The 16,423-nt window shown below is 39.9% G+C and overlaps 1 protein-coding gene across 3 annotated transcripts in view; it reads right to left on the minus strand.

The window, feature by feature from the left end:
- Positions 1–16,423, minus strand: part of LOC129726096 (hillarin) — a 37,464-nt gene that overhangs the window by 16,489 nt on the left and 4,552 nt on the right. For 2 of the 3 annotated variants that reach the window (XM_055682716.1, XM_055682718.1), the window contains exons 2-3: positions 13,273–13,990; positions 341–485 (exon numbers count right to left, since the gene is read on the minus strand). In XM_055682716.1, coding sequence (XP_055538691.1) covers positions 341–485; positions 13,273–13,461 — 334 coding nt within the window. In that variant the 5' untranslated portion in view covers positions 13,462–13,990. Of the gene's footprint in view, positions 1–340; positions 486–13,272; positions 13,991–15,338; positions 15,641–16,423 lie in introns of those variants that run through there. The other variant, XM_055682717.1, reaches the window with a different exon arrangement.

Here is a 16,423-nt window from a genome sequence, read left to right on the forward strand (position 1 = left end):
TTGTTTCCAAAGCAGCTTACGCAAAAATGTGAACACAAACGACATGCTAATTAAATCAAACATTTAAGAAATGAATTGGTGATGTGCTTCGAAAATATGATAGATTTATGAATTCATTAACCTACCCACTTCATTACGTCTCTGTCTGTTGTAAATGGTAATCAGCGAATACTGTAGCACAGCAGTGGGCATGATAGTGTACTAGAGTGATTTCGGTCTGTACCTTAATGAAGTCAAGGTAGGTTATGGTCGGTACCCCGGCTTTCTTTCATTTACTGTTTTATTGCTTGTTACAAGGAAGGAAACATGTATCGTGTCCAATAAACAGTGTAACACTCACCGTCAATACTATCGTTTCGATGACCTCGTATCTGTTCGTTGACGTAGTTAGTGCTCTTAGGTACGTTTAGTGCTTGCCTTATACCAACGGATGTTTGATCAAAATGTCCTGGACCACTTTTCGGTACATGGGAACAGCAATAAACCTGCAATAGAACAAAACCAATTGAACATGGTAAAACTTATGGTTGAAATTTAAATTAAAATTGGTAATAAGTGGTATGAAACTTTTTGCTTTGAATTATATTTTTCAAATAGTAATGTAAAATAATCAAATATAACGTATATGTAACATGCGGGAATGTATGTGTGCATGTTTGAATACACATACAAATATACTCTACCATATGCCATACAGTTTTAATCGCTTCAATGAGTATTGCAATGCTCAGTTTAAATATTGTAGAACCCGGACAAGTTTGGCATTACCTAAAAGGGGCAGATTTGTGTAACTATTTCGTGATTCCGACAACCTAGAGAGCGGTGGTCTTCAGCAAAGTTGTTCACGAGGTCAAGGGTTTGTGGTCGGCGGACGGTATGGCTCGATATTAGGCCGTAAGTGGCGCTAGTGTACATGTAGTTTTGAGTATTTTGAACTTAACTTATTTGAAAAATCCATCACTTAGAAAGTTGCAATCCGCAGTAAAAATGTGCAGGAGGTCAGGAGGCTTTTGATTGAGGCAACTTTCGAAATTCGGCTGCACCGTGACGCTAGTGTGCATGTAGTTTTTAATATTTTAAATTTAATTAATCTCTCCGATCACTTAGAAAGTTATTATCTTCAGCAAAGTTGTTTAGACGATCAAAGAGTTCTGGTTAACAAATAGTTTCTTTTGCAACGTGGTACTATCGTGCATGATGTTTTGAGTATTTTCTACTTCAGACGTCATTTTGGAACTCAAGATGGTGATTCCCGGTGTCTGAGAAACAATCTGAAATAACCAAATGCCTCCCCATATAGGTATTTCCGTAATCGGGATAGTTCACAAAGGCCAGAACATGATCCAGGCCGTCATTTTAAAGCCTCGACTGGCAACTTTCGGTGTCTGGAAACAGTTTAAAATGATCAAAAATCACCTAATACGGGCAGTCTTAGCATCTATCATTCAAAAATTTCTTGAATGCAACAATGCAAGTAATGCAATAAACAAACTATCCGCCATTAATAAAACATTGACCTCCTGAACAAGTTTGCTGAAAACCTCAACTTTTTAGGAGGTCACAATCGTACATGTCAAAATACGACGATTATCATATCATGCTCACTAGCGTCACGTAGCGGGGGAATTTACCACCAAACAGTCCATCATTCAGAAGCCCTTGATCTGCAGAGCAAGTTTACTGAAGACCGCAACTTTCTAGGTCATCGGAAATACGAGTGTTACAATACTCAGGGAAGCGACTCCAAACTTATGGTGGATAGTGTACCTACATAAATGGTAGGTGAAGGCAGGACAATAGTACTTCGCGTATTGCAGGATCAACATTGTGGTCTTTGGCCTTATGTTTAATAAATCCTATTCCTACCTCAACTTGGTGTCAACTGTGGCTGGGTAATCAACATCGATATGACCCTGGTTGTATGAAGAGAATTCCATTTGTCGGAGAGTGCAGCTTACTCGTGCATCTGTCCTCCATATTAGGGACGGCTTGAACCAACGCCTATTCTTTAGGTGGGGCGACTGATCACCGAGAACGAACGAGATGGCATCAGACTCATCGACTTTGTTGCCTCCAAAAACACTTGTGTTTAAGATTGGCACAACTTGTTAGTTCTGAGAAAAACGTGTTTGTTCTGTTAGTTAGTTCTGAGAAAAGCGTGTTTAGAAATTGGTGTTAAAAATTCTTTTTTTTGGTTCCCAAATTCTCATTAAATCTATTTGAATTTATCATGTGCATATTATGACCATAGTGTGCGAGATGAAACCTCATTTTTTCATCTTTTCAGGATATTTTGTATTTGAGCTTTTAAAGCACATCTGCTTAAAACTCTGGATTTTTTTGAGGCACATCTGCTTATAACTCTGGACTTTTTGTAAATTTGAAACGGGCCTTTGTGGGATGTAAGTTAATAGAATTTGGCATCGTTTGCCATCAAAACTCAAATTCAATTGCTATAAAAATTTGCATTCAATTAACATCGTTCGATACACTTGAAGATCATCTCAACAGATTGATGAATCAAAGACGTTTCTATTGATTGACAGCTTTCCTCGATTACACAGTTTACACTGACTTTTTCTCTTACACAGTTCGCAAAACTTGATTTTTTTCTTCCTTACATGATTTTTTTATGAAATTTGATGCAAAACTGAATTTCCTCTAGTTTAGATATATTTCAACTTAAGGGGCAACAATGGCATTATTTTGGTTTTGAGAAAACGAAAATTTTCAATGATTTTGACGCCGTTTTAAAGCCAAATATCAAAACTCTAAGAGTTTGTCCACATATTAGCATTTTCGTACCCATCCTTTAAAAAAACAAACCTTAAATTGGACAAAAACGGACTTCTTAACGGCGGTTCTACAAAAACAGTTTTGGCATGGTGTTAATAAATTTCACAGAGCAAAATAATATCAAGCATGTAGAGCATTAATGAATTCGCTAATACCTTAATGTGAAAGTTAAAATCTGCCTTGTATATAGGAAAACAGTATCAAAAATCGATTGGTAGGTATCTGATCCTCTTAAAAACGTCAGCAACGTGCCAATTTTGCCCCATTACCCAATACTGGAATAGGTATCTCAAAAATTGACATGATGCACCTTCTTTTGCAAGAAAAGGATCACATTCTTGGCCAAGATTGGTCAAAATACAAAAATCTCGCTTAAGCTTCGAGACAGAATCAACGCGTCTTCGATAAAGATGATTCATTTAAAATGTTGTAGTTTGCATTCCCCTTTCTAGAGAACTCATTAGTGTTTTAGTAATGCACTATATTACGTTAAAGTATAGTATTTCAGATGTTTAACAATTCTGCCAAAGATACAGAAGAGCTAGAATGGCCATAAAAGAAACTACAGCTCTCCAAAGTTCAGTATGTCGGAATAAATGCTGAAAACCCGTTTTTCTGCCAACACTATCAGTATACCGGCGTCAGTCAGATTTCCATCAAAAGTAACCTCTGCAACATGTATGTCTAGAATAGTGTCACATAGTGTCCTACATTTGTTCGCTTAATCCAACATCCAACTGAGTGTGTAAACTAGATACGACAGGTTACTTCTGATGGAAATCCTACTGATGCCGGTACACTGGTAGCATTGGCAGAAATAAATGATTTTCAGCATTTAGTTCAACATACTCAACTTTAAACAGCTATAGCTTTTTAGGGACATCCTAGCTAGAGTTACCATTTGGTCGGGGTTAAAAATCAGGACAACTTTTTCCGGTTCAAAATTGATATGTGTTTTCTTTTTTTATGTATCAATAAATAAAACACGTAATTTGAGATTGCACTTCAAAATACGCCAACACACTCATTTATTTATCGAAAGTATTTCTCGGACGATCCAATTTTGCAACTTTGTACCATTAGGCGTTGGTAGATACCTAAAAAAATGCAGCATTTGTAAACTGTTTAAAATTAGGTCCTAAAACTTTTAATTAATCTTAATTAATCCCAAAACTGACGTAAGCAGAGTGGTTCGCATATCACGAACACGCATTATAGCGACCGCCATTATGATGCGTAAAAAGCTGGATAGCTTTAGGACCTTAAAGTCAGATAGTTGAGGGTTGTAACGACTAGACAATTTCTCTCGTAAAAAAACAACCAAAAAAGAAAAAAACAGTTCAAAATGAGCCCGTTTCGTTCCGGAATCAAAGTAAAGGTACTGAACAATCTTCAACAGTTCTGAACATCCGGCATCACTCAGAAAAAATCAGGACGCTCTAAACGGGTCTCAAAATCAGGACATGTCCTGCTAAATCAGGACGGATGGTATCCCTAATCCTAGCTCTTCAGTGTTTTTGGAAAAGTTAAGCATCTAAAATACTATTAAAGTATAGTAATGTAGTGTAATAATAAAGCATTACTGAGCTCACAGTTTTAATAACTTTGTTTATTCGTCAGAATTCATAATAGCAGTCAATAATAAGTGAATGATCCAACAAAAGAAGAATCTCAGTCATGTGGCTGATGGCTGCTGCTGCTTCTAATCATTCACGAAACAGATTCAGCGAATGATAGTTTTTAGTCAATTTGAGTCCGAACAAATCAATTATGAAGAAATTATTAATTGGTTCCATTAGCCAGCAACTGAAAAATTATTCCATTATATATGGGTTTCTTACATTGGTGGGTTTCCTAGTTGGCCTTGCCAGGAAACTGCGTTGCTGGCAGTCATTTTCCATCGCTTCAACTTGAACCGCGAAATTGTCGTGCTTCTTCATCCTCCCATTCATGGACGTCCGAAACATAACGTAGCTCGTACAAACATAACGTAGGTCCTGTGAGATGTTGCTGCGACTTGACGCAAACTTGTTTATGACATTGAGCTCCTATGACAGCGAAACCACTCTCTGTAGTGTGTCCCGCTGTCTTTCAATGGCCTTTATCACGATCAGGGTTGATATTTGTTGACACTCTTGAGTGAAAGTGAAAAAAAGCATCCATAAACGTTATTTTTTTACAATCCTTTCAGAGTTCTCCCTTCCCGCTTTTTGCATGGAAAAGAACTGTCAAAACACCTAATTATATTTCATGCGATGGAAGCAAGACAACAGAATCAGTTTATCAGTTAACGAAGATTGTCAAGGCATCGGTCAGTGTCAGTGAAAAAGTGTTTCGGTGAGGTTTATTTGGTTGAGTGGACTGTTTGTTTTTCTTTTTCGCTTTGAAGTGAAGATCATTTGGTTGGGTTTGTCGCACATCTGTTCAACTGAATAACCAAAAACGAGGCGAAATCTCTTTATTTTAAGTATCGACATCTAGCGATGGAGAGCATGCATTTTACACTCGAAATTTCATTACGCTTATATTCCATTCATTCAACAAAAGGACTGTATGAGCTCTCGCCGCTTTTTCATCGAGAGAATCCTTTGTTCTCCCCGGTACTGGTATAGCGAGGGTGCCTTTTCATGATAAACGTACAGTACCACCCGCATACGTGCAACGGTTTTAATGTAGATATGTTTTTAATGAATTTCATTGTTGCCCAAGTTGAAAACTGAATATCTTGACTAACGACAATCAATTTTTACATTGTACCTAATGAAGTAAGCAGTGCTTGTACAGCGCGTCTGATATGCATTTCTAGCAATGTTAGGTATAAAAAAACGGTACGAGAAATAAATATTGTCGTTGATCGAGAAATTCGGTTTCCAAGTCCAACGAAAATATTCAACTAACAGGCTAAAATAGTTTTAGCATTCGTGAGGTGTACGATCCAAGAAAATTTGTTAGACAATGTTTGAATGGTTGAAAGATTTTTAGTTTAATTTGTTTCATTGACGTTGATTGTGAATTGTTACTGAATTTCCACTTTAAAGATCTCTTGAATGCGATCCTGTCTTAACTTGATTTTGATAGATTCAACTATTCAAGATCACCTTTTTGCCTGGTCATTAAAGCAAAAAAAAAAAAAAAAATAGTTTTTTGGTACATGTTCAAACTATTGGAGCGAACTGTTCGAACGATGCACTGTAAAATCAATGTAGGATGGAACAGCAAAAAATGAATGCGAAAGCTTGGGTACCGATTTGCTGCAGAGTTTTGTTCGAAGTTGCATATCTGTTCTGTGGTTTGTCGTCAAATGTTATTCCGTAACCGTGAACGATGCGCGCGATCTATTTCATCTGAGTATAACAGCACGTAACTAGGACGAAAATCTAGTGTATCTGAAAGAGTGCTGCGATCATTGGAAGTGAAAATTGAAAATGATTGACTGTAATTTTCGAAGAATTTTGCTGGGGAAAATGACTTTTAACAGCACTGATCACGATAAGCCAGCCACACTAATGTCTGGCATAAACCCGATGGGTGTACTATCTTTTTTTTTTTTTTAAAAGGGGGGGATTTGTTAGTAGCTTAAGTATTTATGATAAATATTAGTAAATAATAAGTATGTGTGTCCAATCACAAATGGTGACTTCTCAACACTATTAGAAATTTGTAATTTTAATTGTTAGGATTTGTTTGCTTTCGCAATTAGGACTTATCATTCGTAGGGATTTAAAGCTACTTGTCAGAAAAGGGAAAGTAAACTTACAACTAACTTAATTGCTAACTTATTGGCTATAAAGAGAGCTTATCGTAGCAATTGAGGATTGCAACGATTTTTGTCGAAAATTGTCAATAATTTTATTTCACATAGCTTCTAAGGGTTCAACACCAGTAAGTCTATGTAATTCGAGTGTACCAAACCAAGGAGGACGCTTCAAAATCATTTTCAGAATTTTATTCTGAATCCTTTGGAGCGTTTTCTTCCTTGTTGAACAGCAACTTGACCAGATCGGTACAGCATAAAGCATTGCTGGTCTAAAAATTTGTTTGTAAATCAAAAGTTTGTTCTTTAAACAAAGTTTAGAATTCCTGTTAATGAGAGGATATAAACATCTCGTATATTTGATGCGGTTGGTAAACGGCTGGGAAATGCGTACCAGCAGTACACCCGTACTAGTTGGCATAAAATAGACCCCAGTGTGGTCCATAGCATAATGTCCAGCAACTCCTATCCCTACCTCCACGTGGTACCGACTGGGATACGAGCAACCAAGGGAAGATCGGTTAACCGGTGGGAACTTGGTCGTATGCTGACAGGGAAGGGGGAGTTGTTCTCCTTGGAGAGCAGCTTGCCTGAGCGTTTGTTCTCCAGGTCAGGGGCGGCTCAAACAGCGACTGATCCGGAGCGGACGGCTGAACTATGAAATGCGGTGTCTCGCCAGCTACACCCAAGACGGCAGCCCCGTCGCGAGACTAGGCATCGCAGCCCTAGTAAGGCAGCATGCTGAAAATAAACATACTACGAACAATCCAGAGAATGATACGAATCGGAACAATCGGTATAGACCTAGGCAAACGAAAAGGGACAACGATTGGAAGCTTGGTACTTGGAATGTTAGGACTTTGCTCGAACCGGCACGCGTGGGCATCTTGGCCAGAGAGCTACGGAAGGCAAAAGTGGAGGTAGCAGCCATACAAGAGGTGCGGTGGCCTAAAACCGGGGAACGTGAATTCCGGGCGGTCGATCCGACCGCGGGCACTTCTTTCAAGTATCACATCTACTACAGTGGCGGCGATAGAGCGGAACGGGGCGTCGGTTTCGTACTACTTGGAAACCAAATGAAGCGTGTTATTAGGTGGAGGCCTATTAATGACCGTCTATGCGTATTGAGGATCAAGGGCAGATTCTTCAATTACAGTCTTATCAACGTGTACGCGCCGACAAACGATAAAACCGATGACGTAAAGGAGGAGTTTTATGAGCTCCTCGAGAAAACGTATGGAGAGTGCCCACAACACGATATAAAGATCGTCATCGGAGATACGAACGCACAAGTCGGACGAGAGGAGTTCTTTCGTCCCGTTATTGGTAGGGAAAGCCTTCACTCTACCATCAACGACAACGGCTTGAGGCTAGTGAACTTCGCCGCGGCCAGGGGAATGGCCATCTGTAGCACCAATTTTGCACGTCTGAATATTCGGAAACACACCTGGAGACACCCCAATGGAGAGGCCTGCTCCCAGATCGACCACATGCTGATCGCAGCCGGCACTTCTCAGACGTCATAGATGTGCGGTCCTTTCGAGGGCCAAACATCGACTCGGATCACTATCTCGTGGTAGGCAAGATTCGCGCCCGGTTGTCCAATGTATTTAAATCGAGATCGGCGAGGAAGATACATCTGGACATCCAGAGGTTATCAGCGGAAGGAGTTGCTGCAGAGTATACTCGGAAAGTTGATAGACGGATCGGTGGACCAGCTGGAGAGGACCTGAACGAGCAGTGGAAGCACATCCATGATGCGGTCAGCGAAACAGCGCGAGAGGTGATAGGCATGACAACGGGAACCACGCGTAGTGGGTGGTTTGATGCTGAGTGCCTAGAGGTGACAAAGGAGAAGAATCGAGCCTACGCCAACACGTTAGCAGCAGCTAATCGTGTAACGCGTCAGATGCGGTAGAAATACCGGGAGGCAAGAGTTGCCGAAAAGAGGCTCCATCGCCGTAAGAAACGTGAGCACTACGATCGCGTTCTCGCGGAGGCGGAGAATTGCTTCACCAGGCACGACACGAGGAGCTTCTATAGAACGACCAACGGAATCAGGAACCGGAACGTGCCAGTACCTGCCATGTGCAATGACAGGGAGGGGAACCTGATTACCGATAAATCGCAGGTGGCCAGGCGTTGGAAGCAACATTTCGAAGTGGTGTTGAACGGCGAGGAAGGGAGGAGAGTCGTCGAGGGGAACAGGATAGAAATTGGGGAGGACGGACAAGCTGTGGACCCACTAACATTGGACGAGGTGAAGAATGCTTGCAAAGAGCTAAAAAACAACAAAGCCGCTGGGAAGGACGGCTTACCGGCCGAACTTTTCAAAGTTGGGAGCGAGCGGCTGTGTAGTGCAATTCACCAGATTATCCTAAGGGTATGGTCTGAGGAACAACTACCTACGGACTGGTTGGAAGGACTCATATGCCCTATCTACAAGAAGGGACATAGACTCGAGTGTAGTAATTATCGAGGCATAACCCTCCTCAATTCCGCTTACAAAATTTTCTCCCGTATCCTGTTCCAACGACTGAGGCCGTTGCAGGAAGCCTTTGTTGGAGAATACCAATGCGGTTTTCGAGTGGGGCGATCTACAACGGACCAGATGTTCACCTTGAGACAGATCCTCGACAAGTTTCGAGAACACAACCTGCAGACACATCATCTGTTTATAGACTTTCGAGCGGCGTACGATACAGTGAAACGCAACGAGCTGTGGCAAATAATGCTAGAACATGGTTTCCCAACTAAACTGATTAAACTGATACGTGCGACGCTCGACGGTTTCACATCATGCGTCAGGACAGCGGGCGAATTTTCGGACGCGTTTGTGACGTTAGATGGTCTGAAGCAAGGTGACGGGCTCTCGAACTTGCTGTTCAACATAGTTTTGGAAGGTGCAATACGAAGGGCAGATGTGCAGAGGAGCGGCACCATCATCACTAAGTCTCACATGCTTCTGGGCTTTGCGGACGACATTGATATAATTGGTGTTAACCGTAGAGCAGTTGAGGAGGCCTTTACGGCTCTCAAAAGGAAAGCTGCGAGAACTGGACTCACCATAAACACTGCCAAAACGAAGTACATGGTGGCTGGCAGAGAGCGTGGTAGTTCTACGGGTGTTGGTGCTGCGGTGGAGATGACGAGCGCTTGGGGTCTTCGAGCGTAGAATCCTGCGATCAATACTCGGAGGCAAACTAGAGAACGGGGTGTGACGCAGGCGCATGAATCACGAGCTGTACGAAGTATACAAACACGCTTATATTGTCAAGCTGATGAAACACGGCAGGTTACAGTGGGCTGGCCATGTAGCACGGATGGCGGATAAGCGACCGGCAAAGATAATATTTAGTAGAGAACCGGATAGAGGCCGACGACTTCGAGGCACACCGCGCGCGCGCTGGATGTGTGCTGTCGACGAGGATGCCAGAGCGGCGGGTGTAAGGGGAGACTGGAGAGTAGCAACCCAAGACCGAGCTTTGTGGAGACGTATTCTGGATTCGGCATAGGATCTTAATGATCTGTCGCCATAAAAGTAAAGTAAAGTAAGTAAGTATATTTGATGCACTTGGCTTGTATACTCTCAATGTGCTCTTTGAAAATAAGTTTTTTATCATAAATTAGTCCCAAGTACTTAACCTTGTCGGACCAACTTAAAATAACCCCATTCATCTTGAAACTGTGATGCTCCAGGAAACAACAACATGCATCAATAGTCGTCGAAGTATACTACAAATTTCGTGAAAATTGGACATTTAGTAAAAATGTTTTGCAATAAAATGAGAGATGTAGTTTTTAAATACAGTGCTCTTTCAATTTTGTTACGGTGAAAAAACGTGAATTTAACGATATGATAGAAATTGTGTTTTTTCAAATAATGATATTTTGAGTAAAGTAAGGTACTTTTATGCATACATTTTCAAAGGATGCTATCAAGCATCTCAAGAACAACAAATCAGCTGGAGAGGATGACATCGCAGCGGAGCCTCTCAGGCTAGGCCCGGAGGTTGGCCTTCTGCCTGTATCAGTTGTAGTTGATCAGCTGTTAGATACAGAACAGCTACCGGAGGAGCGGAAGGAGAAAGCAATATGCCCAATATACAAGAAGGGCGACATGGAATATGAGAACTACCAAGCAATCACGATTCTAAACGCAGCCAACAAAGTGCTCTCCCGGATCATCCTTCGTCGTCTCTCGCCCCTAGCAAGAAGGTTTGTGGGAAGTTATCAAGCAGGTTTTGTGGATGAGCGATCGACAACGGAGCAAATAGTTCCTGCAAAAATATCACGAATACCAAGTCACCACGCACCACCTATTTATCGATTTTAGGGCGACAATATCGACCGTGTAGAGCTAAGGAAAGTTATGGACGAAAATGGTTTCCCTGCGAAACTAACACGGCTGATCAAGGTCACGATGGATGGTGTACAGTGTGTACTGTGTGAAGATTTCGCAATGTTGTTTAACAAGGCGACGGTTATGAAACATGCGGCCTTTAACATGCGAGGCACGATCTTTAATAAATCCAGCCAGTTCATCTGCCTCGCTGACGACGTGGACCTTGTCGGAAGGAGGTTCAAGGTGGTTGCTCAATAGTACACGAAACTGAAACGTGAAGCAAAAAAGGTTGGATTGCAGGTAAATGCGTTGAAGACCAAGTATCTGCTAGCAAGGGGAACCGAGCGCGTTAGGGTTCACAGAGGCAGTAGTGGAGATGAGTTCGAGGTGGTTGACGAATGCGTGTACCTCGAATCATTGGTAACGTCGGACAACAATTACAATAGAGAAATCCGCAGACGTATTATAGCTGGAAACTTCGCCCTCGTATCAAAAGCACCATGTACAAGATGCTTACAAGATCAGTAGTCTTGCTCCGGTTTTGCTGTTTTCAATGAACTTTCTGCAACTGAAACTCTATTAGGGGTATTGGGGGTAAGCCCGGCACTGAGGGTAAGACCGTCACCCCTAGAATTTTACTAGAAAACGCTAATTAACTGTGTTTTGGAGTATGTGAAGTATTAGTATTTAATGTTTTAGACATTTTAAGACACATCGAACCCACCATGAAACGTCAAACGTCAAAATAATAGACAAAACACACGCTACTGCAGCTGATGCGTAAAATGATGTAATTTTTGTAAGTTTTTATTCATGTTAAGCTTTTATTTCTGCGAAAAGATCGAAATATTTTTTGGTTGCTCTACAATTTGTTGCCTGTATTGTGAGCAATCACAGGAATTCGATCTGAAGTAAATTGAAGCGATAAATTAGTAGAAATACTCTTTTTTTAAAAATGTGTAATGTTGGGGTAAGACCGTCACCCAGTGAGTGAGCTAAGCCCGATATGGTTTGATCTTAGTTGAATGTTACTGATCAATATTTTTCATCTTTTACCGATGCCTCGCTGCTAAATAAATTGATAAATCGACCTAGAACTATGAACTCAAGCTATTCTATGATTATTGAATGAATCCAAGTATTATCAGAGGTGTCGAATGTACTGAATGCACAAGTTACAAAACTGATCGCTTCCCCGGCGGTATCTGAACGTGCTCCGAGGTGGTCCATGTGGTCTTGGCTTCGATGAATCAATTTATTAAGTTCAAATGTGACTTGAAAATCCGCATGATAGGCTGCCGAGTTTCATTTTTTTTTTCATTGTTTACACATTATGTTCACCGGAACTTGTTCCGGCAATATGTTCAGAACCGACAACAACCAAATTCAACAGTAACGCTAACCGACAACAACCAAATTCAACAGTAACGTACAGAAATGTAATATCTCTCATTCGGAAGTCTCCTAGTTCAAATTGGTTCAGTTAATTCCAGTAAATTCATGGACAAACTTAGGTGCTGGTGTTACCCCCAAGGGGTGCCGGTTTCACCCGCACTGTTTGGTAAACGTCATTTTGATGTTAGTTTCAAAACTTCACTACTACATGTAAAATAACAGTTTGAAAGTACTGACAGTTTCCATATCTTGCTGAAAACAATCTCATTGATTCTATGAAGAAACCATAACAATATTTGCCACCAGGTTCTACTAAAGAATCATTTTCCTTAGGGGGCCTTTTCTTTGAAGAAGCGTGATAAAATTAAAATGGAAAGTGTGAGACAACCGAGCGTGAAATGGCAGGTAATGAGAAAAACAAATGTTGATAAAATCGACAAAGCACTGTAAATATAATAAAAAGTGATGGAAAAAATAATAATTGTGATTTTGAATTTGTTCATTGCTTTTCAATAAGTAATTGTATAATATTGAATTATACTAGGAAACGGTTACTCCTCGCCGGAAAACTGTTCAACATAGCTAAATAGCAATTGGGTTGATTAGTTGTATACGAATATTTATTTTTCTTATTATATTTGCTGAAAGAGTTAATTTTTCTGAGAAAAACGTGATTTTTTGAGAAATTTTTATTGCTGTCCTGAAGAGTAAAAACCATTCTAAATCGCCTGAATGACAGCTGGTTTATGAGCGATCTGTCATTAGAGCGATTTGGAGCAAAATTCGATTAGTGTTAGTTCGTAATTAGGAAACCGTTTAAAATATAAAAATAATAGCAAAAGTAAACTGCATTGACTGGAACTCAGCAATTGGAAACATTTCTAAAAAACAGTAATGCTGTTGACGGAAGAGTGGTTTTTCCACTTGGTCATTCCAAAAACAGGTATAACGTTCACCGTGCACCGTGATCCTGGACACTTACCTCTTTATCATCCTGATTGTGCTGGTTGTTGTAGTAAGTTTTCAGTGTCAGCTTGGTTCCGCATTTTTTACACTTGAAGCAACCGGAATGGAAAAATGTAAAATCTTTCAGCGGTCCTACGCGATCCACTTGGTAGACGATCTCGTTGCATCGGAGACACGTAGACTCGTAAAAATTCGGACGATACATTTTTATATTCGAGAAAAAACAAACAATTTACTTGTTGGCAGTTAAATCGCTAGCTTTGTTTCACACTCGTTTTCCGGTAATCTTGATTTCCAATGGTTTAATTTTTCTTCCACTCCACCTTGCGCACAAATTATCACTATTCACTACGTGTGGTTGCGTAAAAGTGCATTTCGCTTATTTCGGTTTTTCACTTTTTCCTCTTCACTTACACTTTCATTGGGCAATCACCACAAGGGGAAACCAACGGGTTCTAATGTGAAACCTTTGATGAGGTTTTGTCCGGCATATTTTCTACATTCACTTCTATTTGTGTTTTCAATCAATTTCACTGAAGTTGTTTTACCTGGCCTGACGGTCGTTGTCGTTTTGTGGGGTTATTTTTCTGGTTTGACCCGTGTCTTTCTCTTTTCTCAGCTCTCGAAGAGCTTGCCAATTTTTTTATCGCCTGTGTAATCTCTTTGCAATAGTTTTATTTCATCCGCATGAAATAAAAAAATTCCGCTGGCTTTCCATGGATTTTCACCTGCGTCTGTGGTATGACGTTGCGGTTGAATAAAAGAAAGAAGATATAAAGAAATAATTAGGTCTATTCTTAGAATTGCACATCTAATTTAAAATTACTCCTACGCTTTAGTACGCCAAATATTTCTTTGGAATTGGAAAAGGCTAACAGGCTAAATTGAAATCATCACCCAGATAATATACACTTTGAATTTCGAATTCTTCAATGACTTGATTAAACATTTTTTTAATATATTTACAATTCTTATAATCAACTAAAATTTATATGTGCTTGAATCACTTGAATGTACTCATTAAGGGTTTTGTGCTCCATTTAGTTATGAAACATTTAACCACGACTTGTGAAATGATTGCAATCTGGAATTAATTTTCGAATCAGCTTGTTTGTATTTTAGCGGTACGTTTACGTAAATTTCAAGAAGAAGTAATTAAAACATGAATAACAAACGAGTTACATTGCACATTGCATTCATTTTACGACATGGCTTAGTAATGTGGGAAAGTGAGTAAATAAGACGATAAAATCAAATAATAGTTCAGCTTGTCTGGGTCACATCGAAAGTAAACTACTAAGGAACGTTGCAGTCTCGCACGTATACCAACAAGCTTTCAACTTTTGGAAACGTAAATGTACAAAGCTTTTAGGTGTCTTTACGGTACCAGTTGGGTTACTCTTCACTGTTCGACAGTAAAGGGTTTGGTCGGTCTTTGCTTTCCAGTAATGGCCAAATATGACCAAACCGCGCGAGTCATTATTAGCGAAAAGAAAAAAATTAATTATGTAGATGACTTCAACGCGCTTCTGGCAAAGTAGGCAACGAACCTTCACTTTAGTGTTCACTGATTGTTTCTAGCACCGCACCAAATTCCAAGTCTTGTTTACTTGTAAAATTTTGATCGCTTCAAGGATGGATCATTTCTGCACAATGGATATAATGTAGGTAGTTTGGTCATAAGATGAGCACAATTTTTACTCAGTTTTATCGTTGTTTTTGTTCATAAAAGGTGATATGAACTGTGTTTTTATCTATGTATTTTTGTCTCAGTTCTCGTGTTATCAGATATAACTCATGCAAGCACATTGTCAAGAGCACTATTCACTTCTACTCACTACAAAAAGCCAACTTCGAAACAAAAACATTTCAACTGAGAACTACATATTGATTTAAAAGTATATAGCTTATCAAATCACCGATATTTTGTTGGTTGAATAATTTCAGCTATTGTATTTCATATGGACCTGTATCCGTCGCAGAAAAGGTACTGCAAAAATTTCACCTCAAAACGTACTATGAAATTGTTTGACAATATACATTTAATTTTTTCTGTATTTATAAATTACTAAGGCAGATTACCTAGTGCGGCACTGAATCGCAGGACGGAAATCGATTTAGCGAAATGCAGATTTTTTTTGTATTTTTCAAAAACCCGTTTCACTCCATTCCATTTTTCATGAGACCGAGTAAAGAGTTGCTTCGCGAACAATTTTATGTTTTGACCATACACACCCGTACCGCTCCGAATGACGACTTGTTACTACTATTTTGAGCGGCTGAGTGGAAACACCGCTGTGGCTGTGATGTTGACTTAAGTCAATTTTCCTATTTCGTTTTAACCATTTCATCATTTCTCTCTCTTTCTATCTAGTTAACAGAAATCCACATACATATAAGTCAGCCATAGTATTGTAAAATTTTGTAACTTCAGCTTAACGTTTATCTGTATGTGTACACTGGAATACTCTTTCTATGAAGGTGGTAGCAGTCGATAATTTGTATCCTCTCGTGGCATTGACTAGCTGAACGATACCCGTACATGGATAATACATTGTTATCATGCTTTTAATGCGATTAATTCGATTATCAAGAAATACATTCCTGTGTGTTCGAGATCACGGGGCCTTTGCACTATTAACAACATTTCTTATACTGAACGATATCTGGATTGCATGTTCATCGAACCACCACCCTTTTCTAAATCACACTTGAAGTGACAAATCAATTAAGTTTACGATTTGTCGACAACCGTTTGTGCGTGTGTATTTTTCTGTTTCAGCGGCGCCCATTAGATCCCTCTCTAAAATATGTAAGCACCTTAAAAAAAAACAGGTATGCTGAGTTGTACGGATCACCAAAAGATACATGATTGAAAACATGATCGATAGTAAAACTTTTGATTGAAAAGCGCCTTTGCAGTCGAAAAGCGATGCAATGAAAGGTTTTACTTATTTTTATTATTCTGCCGTGACGGGTAAACTAAAGAAAATAATTTTCCGTGTCGTGGAAGGGCGTCAATGATTGGCTTTCGACCCGAACTTAATCGTATTGTAACTGAGTAGACGCAATTCTCAGCCGAAGAATGCGCTTCCGTAGGGTAAATACCGTCGCTTATATACCTCGCGACAACGTCTGGCGCGGTGGCGCTTAAATATCTCATATAT

Source organism: Wyeomyia smithii, chromosome 2, assembly GCF_029784165.1.
Source record: "Wyeomyia smithii strain HCP4-BCI-WySm-NY-G18 chromosome 2, ASM2978416v1, whole genome shotgun sequence".
Lineage (NCBI taxonomy): Eukaryota > Metazoa > Arthropoda > Insecta > Diptera > Culicidae > Wyeomyia > Wyeomyia smithii.